At 31.3% G+C, this 21,287-nt stretch overlaps 1 protein-coding gene across 1 annotated transcript in view; it reads right to left on the bottom strand.

Annotated features, from left to right (window-relative positions):
- The window catches only part of LOC129231778 (ATP-binding cassette sub-family D member 2-like), a 56,847-nt gene that overhangs the window by 11,175 nt on the left and 24,385 nt on the right, over positions 1 to 21,287 (bottom strand). Inside the window, exons 6-8 of the mRNA XM_054866143.1 lie at positions 14,696 to 14,841; positions 14,408 to 14,553; positions 7,850 to 7,934 (exon numbers count right to left, since the gene is read on the bottom strand). Of these exons, the coding sequence (XP_054722118.1) occupies positions 7,850 to 7,934; positions 14,408 to 14,553; positions 14,696 to 14,841 (377 nt within the window). The remainder of the gene's footprint in view (positions 1 to 7,849; positions 7,935 to 14,407; positions 14,554 to 14,695; positions 14,842 to 21,287) is intronic.

The following is a 21,287-nucleotide window of genomic DNA, read 5'->3' as shown; positions in this document are numbered from 1 at the left end:
TAAGACTCATAAAAGTATGACCTAACCTTGGGCATATCATTTTGACTTCATATGTTCTATTGGTTTGGCGCTATTAGTTTGTTTGGCATCATAATTTTCATATTTTGCCAATATTCATTGAATAGAGCATGGCTTAGAAAGAAAATAAGCAATAACTGCCAATTTAGTAGCATATTTGTTTTCAAGCAGTCAAAAAATGTCCCGTGGATGAACATTTTAGATTTTAAAGGGATTATTGTTCCAATCTTCACCAAATATAGAAGTTACTATAAATATTAGCAAAGATATACTGTAAAAGCGGGTAAGAATGGGGTTTGGAGGGTGAGAATGATACATACCCCAGTTTTGACGTAATAAGCTTTTGTAGTGCACTCTTGGGTATCCTAATTTCAATCGGAACTATTGTACAACCTTCTCTGGTAATGAAAGAGCTGTTATTACTGTCAAACCGGCCTGCCAGTTGAATAACCTGGTAATTCTAAATTTATTTGTTTTGAGTAACTGGTACTATGTGTTTGTAGATAGCTTGGAAATTTATAATGGTGGACTTTTCGTGCAGAAGGAATCATGATTTCATAAGTACCTTTCTCTTTCATATTACATAAAGAAAGTTACCTTCAATTTCCATTCAAAAATAAAATATTTTGATGTTGCTACAGTTACAAATGTGTAAAGTTTCCGATTTAGAGGGTGAGTCTGGTACAGCAATTATAGTCAAAATGAAATGCAATACAAAAATAAAAAAAACTGGCGACTTTTCTTCTGCTATTTTATGTACAGTAGAGGACTTCATAGTGGATGCACTAAAGGTTGATACAGTTGGAAATCCTGGGCCTAGTCAGCTAAACAAACCAAAAAGGCCTGAAGATTTTTCCTTTGTTTTATGTGATGTACCTGATTCTCCCAAGTTCAATTTTCAACATAACTTACATCTACAACCCTCCCGATAAAATTTAAGAGAGGTAGAGAATGGTACAAACCATCAAAACCAATATGAAAACATTGAAATAAGTGGTGTACTATTCTCACCTGCAATGAGAGGGTGAGACTAGTACAAAGAAAAACTGCTCTGGAGGAGGTGTTGGTAAAGTTTGAAATTATTTCAGGGTCGGAATCGAAAGCCCAGGATCTAAACTATAATAATAACCAACTTTATTTTTTTCGAATGAATCTTGAATAATAACAGACAGAAATGTACTAAAATTGTACCAGTCACCCGCTTTTAAGGTATGATGATGATATTGAACTAACCTGGTCGGCTTACAATTAGTGTTATAGAAAAGTATGAAAACAGATTTTTTTTTCCGTTTCAAGCAAATTTTGCCCCTTGAGCAAAAAGCTTTCAGTATCAATGCTATCCGCATAAAATTTAAAATTGCCTATTGAAGTAAGTTAAGCAACCTTAGTCATGTTTTATATTTTGGATAGCTTACTTATTGATATTTAATAATGAGTACTACTACTGGCTTGGGATATTTTTCATTTGCCTTCATTTTTGCTGTTTTAGAGATTGAGTGCTGATACATTTACAAAATAAAAGTCACTTATTTACTTTTTCCAGTTTTGGAGAAAATTAGGTAGTATTGAAAAAAAAAACGTTTTTATTTCATTTTATCCGTGGAGTAAAAAGGAAATGGTGTCCAGTCTCGGACCAGTAGCTTAAAGCTCAAAATTAAATCAATAGTTTCTACAAAATATGAGTTCCTGTACAATTAATTCCTATAATGAAAACTGAAGTTTTTCTCTTCTGTTTAAAAGATGTTTTTCAAATCTAATCAGTTTTATGTATGTGAATGTGTATGTAAAATTTAAATTAAATTATAACTGCATTGACTTACATTTTTAAGAAGCCAAGTTTCACTTCATGAATTAAATATTTGCTGCCAAGAAAAAAATTTAAAAATGTATGCATAAAAATTGTTGAAAAATGGTTTAAAATGACACATTGGTATAAAAAAAAAAAAAAATCTTAATATTCCATGTTTGAATGAGCTAATTTATTAATCTAAACCATATTTGTTTTTTTCTTTCTCTTCTCAAATGGTGTGTGTGTATGTATGTTTATTATTATTATTTTTTTAAAGTAGCGACTACAATTCAAAAGTGGTTTGTAGTCACTACATTTTATAAAAAGTAGTTGTAGTTAACTACATTTGTAATAAAGTAATTATAGTTTGCTACAAAAAAATGTAGTTTTTCTGACCAGTGAACTGAAAACAGAACTAAGCACATTTTTAGTGTTATGTAATTTATAATAAAAACATTATACTAACAAAATAAACCTGAACAAACTTCATTCTGAACTAAACATTTTAACACTAGATAGATGGAAGCAGTCATTTTGATCTGAAATGGTTTTCAAATATTCATATTTGCTGCGTTGATTTTTATAACTCTTTTTCCTTCATTAATTTTTCTTATACTATTTATTAATATCTTATAAAAGTTTTTTTTTTTTTGGTTTATTATTGTCCTATAAATGATTTATGGTCATTTTGACCACTCAAGGAACTTTTATTTATGCATCCGGTTTTGTTCACTTTTCTGTTATCATATATGTGCACTAAGAATTTTAGTTAGTTGTTATGGTGACTAACATTTTTTGGTAGCAGGTTTGAGTAGCACCTGCTGGTCAGGTGCAGTTTTTTGAACCACCAGGAATTGCAAAACACATGTTGGTCATATGCTTCTTTTTTCTGCTATCAGAACAGGGGGCAAAGTTGAGAAAGATGAATTTAAAAGGCATAAGACTGGACATATTTATTCTTTTGGATCTAAAAAGGAGTACATTTAAAACAGGTGGATTATAAAAACTTATGCTGAACTCTTTTGTGCACCAGAACACGAGCTTTGCTTGAAACATGGCATTTATTTCCTTCAATAATTTTAAAGTACCCAGTCACATAACTATCTTCATGATGGCATGAAGGACTGCAGGTAAACAAAACATAGGAAAATGAACTCCTACAACTGCTGCAGGATTTGTCTGAAACACACTGATGTGCAAGATATCAAAAGCAATAAAAAAAAACGGGAAAAGGGTCAGATGTCGGAAAAAAAGGGGAAAAATTCAGAAACAGAATTCTCAAAGTGAGAGATAGAAAGAAAAGAAACAACAAAAGACTGAAGAGATAGGAGAAGAGCTTCATCAGGACCCCTTACAGGAAGACAGCTGCAGCACAATGTGTTGAAAGAAGTGCCTGGGCCAAGTTCATTTGCCATCCAGCATGCAACTGGTATGACTTTTACAAGTGCATGAAGACTTTTTATAAACAAAAAAATTCAGCAATGCATGGAAGAGGAAGCCCGTCAATGCTTGCAAGGGTCAAGTTAGAAATTTTTCAAGAGTAGGAAACTTTTATCTTTTGACTATAAGCTCATGTAGCACTTATTTTCCAAGGAATTTCAGTAACCAACTTATGGCCTGAATCTTGGAGCCTGAACTTTTACAATGAAACAATGACTCACGACAGATTCAAAGAAATCATGCATTACATTTGGTTTGATCTGAAAACATCAAGATCTGTAAGACTTCAAAATGATTAGTTTGCTCCAGCATCACAAGTTTGGAACACATTCATTCAAAATTATCTGTTGTGCTATAAAGCAGGTAAAAGCATAACAATAGATGAATAATTGCTTCCCAGCAAAGCTTGCTGCCCATTTACACAGTACATGCCGCAAAAAGCCAACCAAATGGAATCAAGTTTTGAATCTTTCAAATACAAAAAATCTGAATTGTATCCAAGCAAGATGATCAAGCATGATAATACTACTTTGATGTCATACCAAAAGAAGTAATACAAAAATGCATTATTGCTAGTTACATCGCACCCTACCCTTGAAGTTCAAGGCAACAGAAAGAAGAAACCCAAAGTTGTTAGCTTCTACAACTCCACAAATGCAGTGCAGAAGTGCTTGATCAGATGGCTCGAAAATATTCTACTAAATCTGGCCGATGCAAGTTTTTAAAAAATATTCCCGACCTAGCAGCTATCCATGCTAGGATCATTTACAAGGATATTACTGTTTCAATGATTGTCATGAATATATATTTTAAGTAGATGAACTCTGTAAAAAGTATATTTCCTCCAAGTTACCTTCATAGATCAATTTGCTACAGATGATAAAGTTTACATTGGGGAAAAAAGAACACTGTCAAGAACAAAACTACAAACATTTGTTCTGATTGCAAAAAAAAAAAAAAAACAGTTTGTGGCTCATGTACAGGCAAAGTGATAAAGATGAGTATTTAAACATTGTAAAAGAGAGTAATGTAAGCATGTTGCAATATTTATGCATTTATGAAAACAATGGTTGAAAATACTACTTAGTTATTACATGCTTAGAAAATATCCTCTATTTTGTGCAAATTTAATCCTTTTCATAATCGATTGTGCAACATATGTGTATTTCGTTAGATCAAACAAAAAATTAAGAAAAAAAAAGCTTTGCAAGACTGATTTACAGGTTATAATATGATTAAATTTTTAAATTAATACATGATGTATCAAAACAAAACTTTTCAATGATTAAAAATCCTGAACAGAAATAATTTCCAACCTTTTAAGCATGGCGGTCAAAATGACCACTGCTAGTCTTTTTAGGTATACCGCAAATGTCCTCTTTCTAGTAATAAAGTATTGATAATGCCTCATTTTATTCTAAAATGCATTATACATTACTGTTAATGAATAGAATTGAATTTTTAAGAATAATATAAAATTGAAGAAGCTAATATTCTTACACTAGCTTTACAGTAGATGCCGTTAAAAGTGATCACGGTTAATGTTATCAGAATCACTAAGTCCGAAAACACTTGTATTAACATGTGTTAAAAAAATTGGATATTGTAATCAGTGCCATTGTTTAGTTCTTTCACTTTTCCATAAACTTAAATTTTTTCCCTTTTTTGCTCCTTAATCAACAGAAATACAAAGGCAAATCATGACAAGTAGCTTCCGGGAAAAAAGTTACCTTTTTATTAGTAAAGCAGAATTTTTGTCCCAGCTTATCAACGCTAAAAACTTCACTCTAAATGGTCAAACATTTTAGAGATGAAGTAAAAGTGCAACTACTTAACTTTCAAAGAAAAAATTGACAATTTAAAACGTTTTGACAATTTGCCCGTGATGAGTCACGGAAATGCCGCAGATTTATTGCAATATTTCTCAGCCATTACTTTGCAGGTTAAAAATCGTTATGGATGGTGTAACCAATGGAAAAAAGAGCTATAATTCATTCTGCTAATTTAGTTAGTTTATAACCTGAAGCTGCGTTCTGTTGAGTCATTGTAATTTTAATCAACGCTTCTTAATTGAAAAAAAAAATCATAATTTTATCTGTTTTTGATTCTATTTGGTTACTGTTATCAATAGGTTATTGTTATCAAGCTATATTCGTCCTAAAGTGATCATATTAAGCGTCGCCTACTGTATATCACTTATATATGACTTATTTTTTACATTTAATAACTTGAATATGAAAGATATAATGAAGTTGGATACATCTCAGCTAGTTATATATAGAGTCCCCATATGAATAGAAAAGGAAGAATTTAAGTTATGTTTGATTTTAATTTGCTACAGAAGCCCCTTAAACAAGCCATTTTTTTTTATCATAACTTAAAACGTTTTTGTTATATACAATGCTAAAACTCTTAGAAAGAGCTTTGAAATGAGATATAGATAAAATCTCTAACAAAAGACACAACATTAAAAGTTTAATATTTTGTTACAGAGTTGAGTAACTTTTGTTATTAATTTGCAGTATATTACTTGATAGGTTTTGTCTTCATTGTTATTGAATAAAAAAGAGGTAGTAAAGAAAGTAAAAGAAAGAAAAGTAGATTTTTTCATTTTCTCTTCATTTAGACTGAAAACTAAGGATTCCAATCGCAAATACCGTAAGATATTTAGGGGATTAATCCTGTGGGATTGAGAGCATAATCCCTCAAAGATTTTCCATTTTATGCCGCTCATAAAATGAATACTTTTAAAAGCAGCATCAGAAGTTTGAATCACCTTCCTCCTATATATGCAAGAAGAGCAAGAAAAACTAGGTCTCATTGGATAAACCATGGGTTTATCATTTAAGCGAATAATAAATATAGAGAACATTTTTCTGAGAATGAACAGGAATTCTCATTCTAGGTTTCAGTTTTCATATATTCAGCAACTGAGAAAATGCATAAATATTAAAAGAGTTTTTGAAAACCATCACTAAAATTGGATATCCAGAAAATTTAGAGTTAGAAAAAAAATGAGAAAGCATTACAGATTACAAAACCCACTAGAGTAGCCTGACTCGCTAAACGTAATGCTAGAATGCTTTTATGAGCTTAAGAGACACCCTCAAAATCTTCAACTTACTAAAAGTGCACACTAATTTTCTCAGAACAAAGCAAAGCCTTGCATTATTTATGCTCTCTGACTTGTATAGTGCCTACCAGCAATGTCTTACCAGAAAGCTAAAATTATAAATGTGGATGGTACCTTGAAAATTATGTTGGACAAATTAGCAGAGCCATTTTCAATATTGGACATGTCTCTAAAAGAGACAGAAACTTAATACAGAATGACAGTTCAGTAGGTTAAATTGCTAAAGTTTTTTAATTTCTCTTTAAAGTGAGAAGTCAAATTAGCAAAGTTGTCCAAAAACTTTTACTGAGACTGCCACTTGGTAAAAACAATCAAGCACTCCCCCCCCCCTCCTGCTGTAATGAATTAAATGCACTGATACAATAACCAACGTTAATGAAGCAATACAAGAATTCTAAATTCAAATTAAATTGAATACAACAATACAAAAATCAAGCAGACAACATTTCTATCAGAAATTTGCAGTTCTTGAGCAAAAAATGAAGCATGACCCCCATTAGAAAAGAAAGATCTATTTCACAAGGTGAAGAAGTTTATATGGATATTCTGCTATTGTTCACAATTATTTAATGTCAGTAAAACCACTGCATTGGAGCCACAGCATGCCTTTTCATCAAGCACATTATTTTTTGCAAAAAAATCCCCTCCCATCCCAAATACAGAAGCAATACTTGTTAAGACTCATTGAACTTTTTTAGGGCACTTTTTTGTACCTAACGATAGTTTCTAATTGGGAAGCCACTTTGTAGTACTCTACAGTTATTTGTGAACGTAATTCAAGAAAATTCTAATTCAAATAACAAAAGCAGTCCTTCTTACAAAAGCACAATTTTTTCTATTTGACATTAAAATTTAACTATTAGAAAAATTAAGTCAGTTTTTAATAAAATTAATTTTGAAAAATTGGTCCCACGAGATCCCGCAGAATTGGCTCCTTACAATCCCGAAATTCAGGGAGATTAAATTCAGCATGTAATTGGATACCCTACTGCAAACCAAATAGCTTTTAAGATGTCAAGGCTTAAAGCTTAGTTGTTAAATGATTTAATGAGGAATGACTCACGCACAACATTTAATGTTTTTGATACATGCTTTTGTGTTTTAAAATAAGATTTTAAATGTATCTGCTTTCATACAAATGAGTGTTAGTTATTGATTAAGTACCATTCGTTAAGATAATTGGGTTCTCAATTTCCAATATTTGCACTAAGAAGGCTATGCCAAAAAGAAACAAAAGATGCATTAGCAGTTGTTAATGAGGAAAAAGAAAGAAAACAGACAATTGAAGCATCTTCAATCTAATCAGAAGAAAAGTAAACGGAAGGTGGTGTAAACAATAAAAAGTAAAGCATTTACAAAAAGTATAAGTAATTAACAACATTTACATAGTTAAATGTATTTACAAATACAGTCTGAAAACCTTTTAAAGCATATAAATTATTACACTCAAAACAGCTGCAACAACTTACTTATGATAAAATAATCTTGCCATACCAACTCTTTGTTTTTCTCCTCCTGAAAGGACGTCCTTCCAATCTCGCTTTGTATCCCATCCTAGAAAACAATATTTCATAAATTTAGGGATTTTTTGAAGTTGGTACAGTGAAACTACTTGATAAAGTATATATTCTAATATTTATAGATATATCTCATACACACAAGCACATACTTTGAGAGTCAAGTATATTTATAGTAGTATTATTGGTGAACGGAATTTGAGAAAATACTAATTCAAATAACAAAAAAAAAGTAGTCCTTCTTACAAAAGCACAATTTTTTTCTATTTGACATTGAAATTCAACTATTGGAAAAATTAAATCAGTTTTTAATAAAATTAACTTTGAAAAATTGGTCCCGCGTGATCCCGCGGAATTGGCTCCTTACAATCCCGAAATTCAGGGAGATTAAATTCAGTATGGAATTGGAAAATCTACTGTAAACCAACATTTTTTTGCTGTTTCAAAAAATTTCCAATTTTCTTATATCACTGGAGTTTTACAAATTATTGCTATGCATACATTAACTTTTACATCAATTATAAAATGTTGAGCACAATTAAACAGGATAATACAAGATATCAGATGAAATGAGGAAGAAATTTCTACACTAGTTAAAAGCTAATTTGATTATCAAGAAAGTAGTGGAAGTTCTGAACAAGAATAGGGATCCATATTTGAAGATTTAATATTTCTCTTACATTCAAGATTATATTATGATAATTTCAAAATGCAGGTGAAAATAATCCCATGAGCTACTCTGCAGAATGTTCAATATTAACCCCTTCTTAAAAATAACCACTCCCTACCTACAAAATAAACTCCTCTCATTCTTAAAGAGTAACTGACTTGAAGTTTTACTACTGAATATAGAACCAGTGGTCAAAATTAGGAGTAGTGTGTGAAATTCTTAAGCATTTTTTATAAGTTGGAGCAAATGTGTAAAACCAAAAATACTTGTGCATTTATGTATTCTTTTTAGAAATGTTGATCAACAACCAAATGATGTCAAACCACCAAACTTACTGACATATGATGACAATTCGAACATGGCATGCATAGGTTAATTTTTGCAATTTGTTTGTTAAAGTAATTATTATAGCTGCCTACACATGTAAATTTGTAAAAGATTCATAAAAAAATTATTTCCTTTAATTCTAAACAAGGACGAGAGTGGTCAGAGAATGAAAAAGAGGAAATCTAAATTTTTTACATAAAGTCAGGTGGAAAAGGGGTGATAGCCAAAACTGTATTAAAATTGTCTATGGAAGGCCCAATATCCAAAAATTCAAAAAACGTTTAGCTACTAATCTTGAAGGAAAAATGAAAAATTTCCCGTACTAATTATTCTTTAAATATTTGGGTAAAAATTAAGGCAAATATTGTTCTTGAAGCATAGTATTATAGTATCCCCAGAATTACGAAAAAAGATCAGGCAGTTAACAGTTACATTAATCTAGTGCTTTGAAGGATATCTAAGAAAAGAATTTACATTCAAACTGTGACAAAACTGATAAATGTAGAATTAAAATTCTGAGACATGCTCTTTTTCTTTAGTTTTAAAAATGTTATTGTGTACTGTGTGCATTTTTGAGAAAACTGGTAACTTCCAGAAATTCTACAACTTTTAAGCAATACATGTTGTTGTCTTGTGCCAGCAAGACTGGCAATTAAGGGTGCGCTGCTTCACTTTTGCACCTGTACCATAATTTAGTGTGAAGTCCGACTTCCACAGTACACACATGCCATAAGGACCCGTTTATAGGGTAGGCAATCATTCAACAACACATTCACACAAAGAAAGAACAAGGACAGGAGAGAGAAAGTAAAACCATGCCAAGCCGGGATTCAAACCCAGGACCACCACATTGCAGTAAGACTCCTCTGACCACTCGTCAAGGCGGGCAGCAACCAATACATGATTTGGGCATAACTGTAGTTAGAAAATTATTAGCATATTAATGCATTCTGTTACGTTGTTTAGCAAACATTGTTGGAGGCAAATTGAAGGATGAAGACTTAAATATCTTTTCATCAAGATATTTTACTATTTTTTCTCTTTATTAAGATTGTTTTTCATTTGTTTCTAACATCCCAATTTGTACAAATTTTTTGTGTTCAACTAATTCTTGTACTGCACAATGTTTGTTAATTTCTATATAAATTTAAATTTTGCAAGAGAACATAAGGGCAGCAATTCTTCACCCCTTGGTCTCCTGAATAAAGAGTTAAGGAAGCCAGAATCATCAATCAATAAGGCCGATTTTTCATAATTTTAGAAAAAAAAGTTTTTGAATTAAAAACATTTGAATTTATGGTACTGAGAATGAAAACATAATTTTTAAAACTAGGTTTGTTAGTTAAGTAAACAATTCACAACAGCTGAAAATCAAACCGTTTTCTCAATGTGGTAGAACATACCTTTTAATAGCAAAAATTAATAATAAATAAATAAATGATTGGTTATTCTATTCCTTTTCATTGATATTCCACTCAGAGTGGAACTCTCTACATGGCTAAAAAATTCATTATATTATGACAGGATCCAAAGAATAACTTGCAGTTGCCTTGTTTAATCATAAAAACCATGATATCCCAAAAATGTTAACAGGCTGTGAAACTGAAACCAGTTTGGATTCAAACTTAAATTTTTTTAAAAATCTATTTATAAATACATATAAAGAGTAACAATGCTAAGTTTCATTACTATTTGAGACTGAGTGTCGGACGACATTTTTTGTATTGATTTCGTACCAATAACTAAGATAAATTTAAATGAAAATAATGAATAAAAGGAACAGTGGCAAAAGACAGTAGAAAATGGCAAAAAAACTTTCATCTTTAAAAATAATTGAAATGTTTGCAGGATGCAAAAGGATTCAAATTTTAAATAAGGTATGCAATTTTCGACGAAGCACATGTATGACATTGGCATGTTTCTTAAACTTATATTCATGGCAGAAACCACAGTGGATGAATATTCAAAAGGAAAAAATTGAAATAATAAAATAACAGGAACCAAAAATTAAGAAAAATGTGAAACTCTTCAGATTTTTTGAGAAAAATAGAGGGTGCTGTGAGGCATGAAAGAGGAAAAAAACAAAAAGGTAAGTGTTTAAAAACTGGCAGATAAAGCTGCAATTCTGGCAAAAGCCAGAAAAATCTCCTTCCTGAAATTAAAATGCATAAACTATCATGAGCTGAAAAAAAAAAAAAAAAAAAAGCTTATTCCAAATTGATGCTAGTAATGTACAGTATGGTCTCTGCAAAAATCTATTATTAAGCTTATCCAAAGCTTTATTTTTCTAAAATAAATATTGAAATTTGAAAATCAAAGTGTTTTTTTTCTTTTCTTTTCTTATTTCAATGTAATTCAATTTTCTGTAATGTAGTTAATGTTCATGCTTTGAACAAGATGAATAAGTGCAACAAATGGAGCTGGTGGCCTTATTTTCATTTAGAAATATAATAACAATGTAGATGATCTACTGAATACAAAGTAGACATACAATAATGTCCGGAAAGTAATAGGACTGAGTCGATTAAAAAAAAAATTATTGAGCCAATTGTTACAATTCTTTAAAAACTTTCAAAATAGACTCCTTCTGCGTCGATGCAGCGCCCAGCGTGATTTCCAAGGCGTCATGTAGACATTCTCTGGAATAGCTTTGATAGCTGCGGTGCATGCTGCTTGGATCCCGTCTGTTGTCTCAAAATGCTTGCCTTTCGTCGGCCTTTTCAGGCGAGGGAACAAAAAAAAGTCCGGGGGTGGGGGCAGATCAGGGCTGTAGGGTGGCTGCGGAAGCGTTGGGATGCCGGTCTTGATCAGGTAGCTGTTCACAAGAAAGGCGGTGCACCGTCACAATGTCATGAACCACACATTTTGGTAAATTTAACATTTGGGCAATGAAACGAATACTTAGTCGACGGTCTGAGTTCATTGCTCACACGAGTCACATTGTCGGTGTTTGTCGAAGTCGAAGGTCTTCCAGCATGGTCTTCATCGGCGACCTCTTCCCGGCCCTCCAAAAAGACCTGGTGCCACCGAAACACACCACTTCTTGCTAAAGCAACATCTGGGTAAGCCTGTTCGATCATATCAAACGTCTCTGTCGCAGATTTACCGAGTTTCACACACAATTTAATCGCGTACCTCTGCTCTAACGAACGCTGCATTTTCGGCTTGCACCACTCACAGAAACACGTCGCGCGAAAATGCCTGTCCTGACTCTCCAGGTGCTTGGAGACAACAGACTATGCGCTCGTTCATTAGCTAGGAACGCCCTCTACTGAATCCAGTCAGCGCATGCACGCTCTGAAGTACAGTCGCGGCGGAAGAAAATCAATCCCATTACTTTCTGGATAAACCCTGTTAATATTGCGGAATACAATCTTATCAAACTAACACTACCATTAAAGCTTGCTCAATTATAATCCTGAAGAACTAAAGAATTCTGTCAAAAAAATTTTCCAGTAATCTCACCATTTAGCAACCTATATTCTAACTACATAGATGTCCATGCAAAATGTTTAAAACATTCGCACTAAGTAATGTTTTCGAAATTTTTAGTTTAAATTGCTGCTAAACAGATTATATCACAATGAAAACATAGCCTGTAATGGTTTGTGAAACACATATCAAGGAAAAGTGTTCCGTAGGAATTCTTAAACACTTTCCTCCATGGCAATGTAACGTAGCTCAAAAATTTTGTTTTGCCACATTTATAAAATTATTTGGACTTGATAAATATACAGTTAAAGACATACAGTTGCAATTACATTGCTATAGCAACTCCTATAACTCAATATTACTTATGACTGAACTCCGTCTTAAAATTTTTTATCGTAGCAGTTTATAATCACCCATTTGCAAAAAATCAGGTTTGCACTATGTTGTTATAGAACTGACTATTCTCAAAAACACACATACAATATATATATTTTGGAAATCTTAAATAGGAGAAAAAGAGTAGGGTCTGGTGAGGTAAAGTGGTCATAAAATACAGGTTTTTCAACTTAGGGAAATATTAAATACAGGAATTTCTTTTAAAACTTCAAATTTTTTCGTCTTTATTTTACATTACATTAATGAAGGATACACTGCACTGAAGTTTCAGAAGAAAAAAAATAGATTTAACTAGCTTAATCGCATTTTTTTCTTGGGTATTAATGACCTAGGGTGGGGTAAAATGGTCATAGTTAAAAAAATTGATCTAAAGCCATCATAAATAACCGTAATTTTTTAATGCTCTACACACCTAGTTCTTTTGAAAAAATTACTTTATTTAATAAGTTTTTGATGGTCAACTATGGTCAAAAGTTGGTTCATTAAGAATTTCAATCATATTTCACTCATGGACTTCATTAATGTCATCAGGAAAGGTGTGATAGTTTGCGATGTTTTATTTCTTCAGGAGTGTATTAAAGATAGCGTAGGAATGATGTCTAAACTACTTAAATTATATAATAAGAAAATATTACACTCAAATACAGTTCTGAAGCATTATTACTTAACTGAAATACAAAAGGGAAAAAATGATCAAGCATTATATATTTATTCAATGCATGCAAATACTTCTAGTTCTAAATTTCTACTTTAACTGGTATTTAACAGATTTTTTTTTGGGGGGGGGGGAGAAGGGAAGGGGGGGGGGTGACATAAAATATTCTACTAGAATTAAATTGAAAACTGGTTGCAAAAAAATTCTATCTTTTTTTTTCACAAATTTTATAGGATTACAATCTTGCTTTAATTCAATCAATATGCTGTATAAAATTTAAACTTGTTAGTATTTAATTCAGTTTACCTTAAAAACAGTAAATGGTTAGTAAATTTAATATTCAACTGATATCTACCTTATAAGTGAAGATTAAATGATTTTAGATGAAAGATACATGTTTAGCTTAACCTATAACCACTTTACCCCATCTTACTTAAGTTGTTCTAAACTATTATATGAAATGAATCCAGCTTAGCTGCTTTTGCAGACGTGTTCTAGAAACATCCAAGAAGCTGCCTGCCCAATCAATCTGCAGGAAATTTTAATGGACAAAATTTTATGCCGAAGTTGAAAGAGGTATTCAGATTTTAAAATGCTTCATGTGCACACAAAAAGAATTTTTTCACGAAATAAAATATTGCTGGTTTAAAAATTTGGAATACAGAATGCAGTTCCTAATTGTTAAAATCTAAAATAAAAAATGACCCTCATTCTCTTATTTATTTCGAAGATATAGCTCTCTATTTCATTTATAACCACATTACCTCCTTGAACACTTTTCCCCACCAGACCCTAGTAAACAAGAACTTACATTACACAAACAATTTTTGGTACAGAAAATATTTCTAAGTGAAGCTTAATTTGATTTAATTCAAGATAAGATAGAAAATATTTAGATTAAACACAGGGGAAATATTATTTACAGGAGAAATTTGTATATGAATAAATTAAAAAAAAAAAGTAAACTGAGATTTAATAACTGAAATTGAGAAAAAATGCTAATAGACCTAAGATTAAGAAATATATTTACCTCCTTCTCTAAAAATGATGTGCTGAAGATGAACAATATCAAGGACTTCAAAAAGGTCACTATCAGTTTTTCCACAAGCTATCATTTCTTCGACAGTATGGGGATAAATAATTTGATCACGGAGCGTTCCCAGGGACATATAAGGTCTATAAGAAAAACAGAAGTTTGTAAATTATTAAAAAAGGAGCACATTAAAGATTATTTTAAAATACATTCTCTTAGAGAAATAATAGAAGTTGAATTAAAAATCACAATGATGAGGAAGAAATTAAATGAAAACATTGTTACCTTTGAGGTATATAAAACATTTCAGTTTCAGGAGGTCTTTCAATTGTACCTATGTATGCAGGCCACAGACCACGAACAATTCTAAACAAAGAACTTTTGCCACATCCGTTAGGGCCTGTTATCAGCAAATGCATGTCAGTAGTCATCTAGAAGAAGAAATAAATCCATAAAGTCATTGATAAAGTGAAGAGTCGAGTTATTTTATTTCAATATCCTTTTCAAATAAGTCACAGTAACATGTAGTGCATTTAGAGAGCAAAGACTCAAGAAATCCATTTAAAAATAATCAATTCAGTACAGCTTTTGCTTTCCGACATTGTCCATGGGTAGTGATGTATAAAACAACAACAAAACTTTAACAAAATGTATAAAAAGAGATAATTTAATATAGCTATTGTTCCCGAGGCCACAAAATGTTAGGCATTCATTATGTTGCAAATAAAATAAATAAATTAATTAAATGTTGTTTCACACACATATTTGTTTCCAGTCAGGAAATGTCTTAAGATTGTATGACTATTAAAAGAAATGATGCATACAAACTTTGAATGAACTAAAAGACAAAGTTGAGTACTTTTATATTAGAGTAGACATATTTCAAATACTGCAACCTTTCTTTTAAGATAATACAACATCTGTCCAGTTATCTATAGGTCTGGTGTTTTGTGCTTTAAACATTATTGAGTGACAATGTCTGGAAAAAATGAATATTAGACTTTTTTGCATAATTTATTTCTTTATTGCAGAATACTCAACTTACTCCAAGTGTTCAGAAGAATAAAAAGTTTGCAGCAATGCTTTAATTTCATATCCAAACATAACAATACTATTTTGAAGAGCTAAAGAATACTGTCAAACTTTTGCTCAAGAATTTGACCACTAGACACTTGATATATCAAACACTTACTTAACACATACACCAATAACATACACATTAAGGCATCAAACTGTATGAAAAATTAGTTGGAAGAAATGAGGCAGTGACAAGAAAGGGGGTGAAAGTGCGAAAATCAATTTTTGAGCTAACTTGCACAAATGGTAGGATAATCTCTCCTCTATTTTGGAGATGGTGCAAGTAGCCCTGGTAAAAGTTGCTATACAGCATGGTTTTAAAAAAAATCTCAATGCAAGCTTATCAGGGATCTGAACTTCAAATACGTTTTTCTTAAAGCTTTTAAAAGACCACTCACACCTCTTTGCTTCTCACTGCCACAAATATATATGCTTTGTCAATTTAAATTACTGCTGAACAGATTGTACAGCAACCTCTCAATACATAGCGCCTTGCTATTTCATTCATTTGGAGATAGCGAGCTTTTTTGTTGTCTGATGAAAAACTAAAAGTAAATTAAGTCATGCTTAAAATCTGAAACTGCTGAAGTAAAAATGGTAAATTTCTCAGAAACAGTTGTTTCTTCTCTATAAAATAAAGGAACAAAATGGGTGTTTTCTATCCATTTAAATATGCTCCAAAACTTGAGATTTCTATATCATCAGAAGACAACACAAACATTTGAAATTTATTTCCAATGTTAAAAGAACAATTGTAAAAAAATTCTTCGGCAGCTTGTACTAAGAAGTTGCTTAATATGATAATAAACATTTTTTTTTTTTTGTTGGAATACGTATCATTTAATCATTAGTAAAATGAGTAAGTACTTTTCATGCCATCTGTTTTCTTGCTTTAAAGTTACCCCCTGACAAGCAGGATATAACGAAAGGTTACTATATTACTTAGTAAACATAGTACACTGTGACTTTTGAAACACATTTCTTGAATAGTCTGTCCTTTGAAAATTTTTTTTTAGTTTTCTGTGTAGCAATATAACTCAAGTTTTAGCAACTCATATTATTTTTTGTTCACCACAACTAAAAAAATTTTTGGTCTTTCAAAGGTACACATGACTATATTTTACGACTATTCAGCTGCATTTATTATTCCAGTTGTCTCCAGAAAATTGAATGATAAAAGAACCAGACATAGTGTGCAAGTTGACATGATTGAGTGAGTGCATTTAGGCATAGTGAGAAGCTGCAATTAATTCTCAATTTGCCTTTTTTGCATTCTTCTCCAGTTAAAAAGCCTTTAGATACAAAGAGCAAGAAAAATGAATAAGTAGATAATCCCAAAGTGAGCAAGAGTTTTGAAATCAAAGATATTGAAAAAAAAAGTGCTAAGATAAAGGAAAATAGTATGAAAGAAAGTGATGATAATAGTGATGATCAAGAAGAAAAAGAGACCTATTGCAACTATCTGAAAGAGACCTACTCGAAAATTCACCAAACGAAAGGTGAATTCAATGCCCAAAACTTAAATTATTGGTATATGAAAAACGTACAGATGGAAAAAGAAACTTAGTTTAAAACTGCTAAACAGATTAGCTTAATTAAGATGGCAATGTTAATTCATTTATGAATGGCCAAACTTTGATTTGTTTCACTGGTACCTAATTCATACTTCTATGAGCTGATGCATAGTATATGTGTTTGTTTGTTAAAATTAAATTTTTCATGTTCAAATAAATACAGTATGCAACAGAAAAATACATAACTTAAACATTATACTTTTGATTATTTTTTTTTACACACAGCCCCATTGGTATGAGCTAATCAACCTAAAAGGTGGGGTAAGTGAACTCAGCCACCAGCACAGAGATTCCTTCAAGGCCAAAGAAACTCTGCGAAGGAAAAAGAATGAGTCATCTGAAAACAATCTGTTTGTCTTTTCCCCGAATCTACTTGAGGAGCATTTTCAACACTCCGTTGAATCTGCTGTAAGCAACAGTGCTTAGTTTTTTGTCTGCGCCATTTAGTCTTGGGATTACTATGATTAGTGTGTTCGTTGAGTGTCAAAATTTATTTCTAAGTGTTAAGTTTGTTTTATTTCTGCTATTTTTTCAGTAGGTCGGCAGTTTTTCTTTTGCTATTGTTTTGTTTAAATAATCATACCGTCCAGATGCTGTGCACCTGGTATAATTATTATAATACAGATAAAAAGTTAACTGCTTATAAATTCAATGCTGTTGTAGAAATCTGCAACAGATGGATTAAGTCTATTTTTTCCCATAGAAAAAACTAATGTGCAACACTTTGTTATATAAATATTATAAATTTGTTTTGTTGGTCTTTCGCAAAATATAAATATTGAAGTACAGTATAAAATGTGAAAAATTATTTTTAACAAAAAGAATTTTTGTAGCAGTTTTTTAAAAGCTGGATAATGAAAATGATAAACTGTACAGATTAATGTAACTAACAGCAAGTAAATTATTATTCCACACCCCTGATTACTGTTACTGGTAATTTGTTAGGTCAGTACCTTATACTTTATATATTTATTCATGAGATTTTGATTATTTGAGTGGGTGTATCTAAATTAAAAAAATATCACATTAAATGAGACAGAAATATTTGAAAGAGCATTTCATAAAATTTACAGGAAACCCATATTTTGTTCATTATTTTTTTTAAATTGTTTCCTTCACACAATCAATATTTGTTGAAAGTGAAATGAAATCCATCAATTCTAAGCAATAACTAATCGTTATATAATCATTTATATTATTATTTAGATGTTGAAATATTATGCTTAAATATGTTATAAGGGAAAAACTCTGGTTGGCAAGCTTTTTGATGTATGTCGGTTTTCAACAGTTTTACTTTTAACCATGGTTAAACTACAATGTCTTATGTTTGACTTAAAAACCCACATTCTTACAATTATTATTTAAGCGTAAACAGTTTTCTTTACATCTGAAACAATGCATTAATGAGATGGTTAATACAAGAATACTGTCAAAGATTTTTCTTGGAATAACTTTAAAACAAGCCATATGTATAAACATGGGGACTATTCTAGTTTGTTCCATTGCTAACAAAACTTAATCTTAAAATATCAACTTAACACACTGCTATATTTTTTGTGAATTCTTCATTTCATTGTATCACTAGCCTTCTTTTTGTTTGACAAACTAAAATGTATCTACAGTCTAAAATTAAAGAAAATAGAGAAGAATGATAAAAGTTTATTAATTCCAAAATATTTAACGTTTTAATTTTAAAGTCCTCACTCCTGTTGTTGCAATAGCTCCTATTAACTGCTACGTACAAATAAGGCAGCAAATTGTACATGTTTGTCTCTTTGACTGTACTGAGAGTATAAAAAAGCGTATTGTGTGAATTACCACCACCACCACTTTAAAAGATTATGCTTTAAAAAATGATGCACCAAAAAAAAAAAAAAAAAGAAAAAAATCGAATAAGCGCAAATTGCAAATATTAGAAAAGTTAACCAGTTTACATATTTAATTTTGTAATATTGAATGTTATAACACAGGTTAATTAATTTTATTACTAACTAACTTAATCTGGGATGAAATCCTCACTTTTGAATAATCTAATTTTAATATGCACTAAATGAATAATTCATAATTCAATTTTTTTTCACCATTTATATGCAGTCAATTGTCAAGAAATGGGGGAGGGGGGAATGCACAAATTCAGCACTTATTTTAATTTTCACTTCAGTATTAATTAGAAAAATCTCCAGATTTTTAACAGCAAGATTGGTGTTGATCCTTTCAGATCAAAATTCATGGAACATCAAAATTGTTCCTATATACTTTGAAATCAAAAAATCACAGATGTATGAGCGGCAAATCTTAACTTATTAAAGTCTTATAATCTTATAAATAAAATTGTCTCATTAACAGGGTTGCCACAGAAGTTCAAGAATGAAATTCCCTGACATTTCCAGGTTTTCCAGGTGGTTTTGAGAAAAATTCCAGGTTATCAATCTCCACTTTCATCTTGCAACATTAATATATACATCTCAAATTTTGATAAAATTTACCTCATTTTCAAACTTTACAAACAATGGCTACCAAATTTAATTTACTCAAGCTGAAATAATCAAAAATATGTACTAAGGGTGGTTCAATTTTTTTTTCCCTCTCTCGGCTCGAGTCCAAGACACCCCTTATTTTTTTAGACTTACTAATAGTATTGTGCTGTAAAAGTTTTAGCTTCTTGCTCAAATTTTAGGAGGGTGCTCAATGACCCCTCCATTTAACATTAGCTCTAGCATAGAAAAAGTCAAATTTAGAAACATTTAATTTCCCCAGCTGTTTTTTTTATGTAAGTAATTATTTTATTGCAATGAATATGCATATAACTCGTGTAGATTATAGTATGTAACATTGTTTATTCAGTTCAATGAATTTTTTTAACCCCCTCCTCATACTTATGAAGTTTGAGGGAGGGGGTCGAGCACCCTCTTTCAGTTGGAATAGGAAGTTAAAATTCCTCCAGTATTTTACTATCCACAAGTCTAAAAACATTGAGTGGTGTCCTGTTTTCTAGGAGAAACCTTTTTTTTTAAAGTGTATTTTTGAACTTCCCTGAATGTACTAACACAAGTGAAGCAAATCACTGTAATAAACAATTAATGTAAATGTAGCATATCTAATTTTCAATAGCGAGGAGCCACTGCCTTACATCAAGTGAAAGAACTGCAGAATTAGCAATTGTGACAGCTGTATCACAAAAATAAAGTTAATTGCTAAAATAATCTGAACTAAAACTTATGAAACCTAAACTTTTTCAATTATTGCTGTCTACCCCTCCAATCCATTGAACTCAAAGCGCTTTTAGACTTTGGCCTGTAAAAAAATCATGCACCTTTTAGCTTCACATATTTCCCCTGTTTGTTGCTCATAACACAATGGTGCTCTCCCCCCCAAGTTCAATAGCACCCCCCCCCCCCAATATTTCTGAACGCCTTAGCGCTTTTTTTATTTTTAACCCTCTTTTTTTATTTTTTTTTACCTATTTATTTATTTTTAATTATTGTTGATTTGAAAAAAAAGTGTGCTCGCTCCCGAATAAAATACACACACACAGATGAAAATAATAAAGTAAAATAATATGAGTAAATAATTTGAATAAAAATAAAGTAAAATAAATAATTAAAAAATCCCCCCCCCCCCAAAAAAAAAATTGATGGCGCAACTTTCGCCATAATCACTCCTGTGGGCACCCTGTCATAAAGTTAAAGTTTGAGCATTGATCAGAAACTTCTCTGATGTGCAGATTTTTTTTTAATCGGATTACTTTTATTTTGAAAGAAAGAAGCGCATTGGAAGTCTTAAAAGATCACTACCAAAATACTAAAAGATTAGCGATACTTCTGTAAAAAAGAAACTTTCTAAGTTTAAAATTGTCTAATGAACTAAATTTACAGAACAAAATTGTTTAGAATAATACAATTACATTAATTAATTTAAAGAAATAATATAAAATATGAAAAGATTATTGCAGCTCATTAAAAACTTCAGTGGCACTCCCAGACAAAACAACGTGCTGTGCATCATAACAACTTCAGAACTGCTGACGTAAACAAGCAGCGCTTAAACAGAGCCCGCTCAAACGAGGAAGAAAAGAAGTACCTTCTGCGCATGTCCGCCGCTGACTGCTATGGTGCACGCCGACTGCTATGGCGCACGTGCCAATGGCAGAGTTGTTGATAAAAAGAACTGCAGGGGGAAAAAGAAAAAGGGGAATGACAAAACGACGAATGGGAAGGGAATGGCGG

Source organism: Uloborus diversus, chromosome 10 (assembly GCF_026930045.1).
Source record: "Uloborus diversus isolate 005 chromosome 10, Udiv.v.3.1, whole genome shotgun sequence".
NCBI classification, from domain to species: Eukaryota; Metazoa; Arthropoda; class Arachnida; order Araneae; family Uloboridae; genus Uloborus; species Uloborus diversus.
The sequence above is the reverse complement of the archived record's forward strand: the minus strand, read 5'-3'. Positions and strand labels throughout refer to the sequence as shown.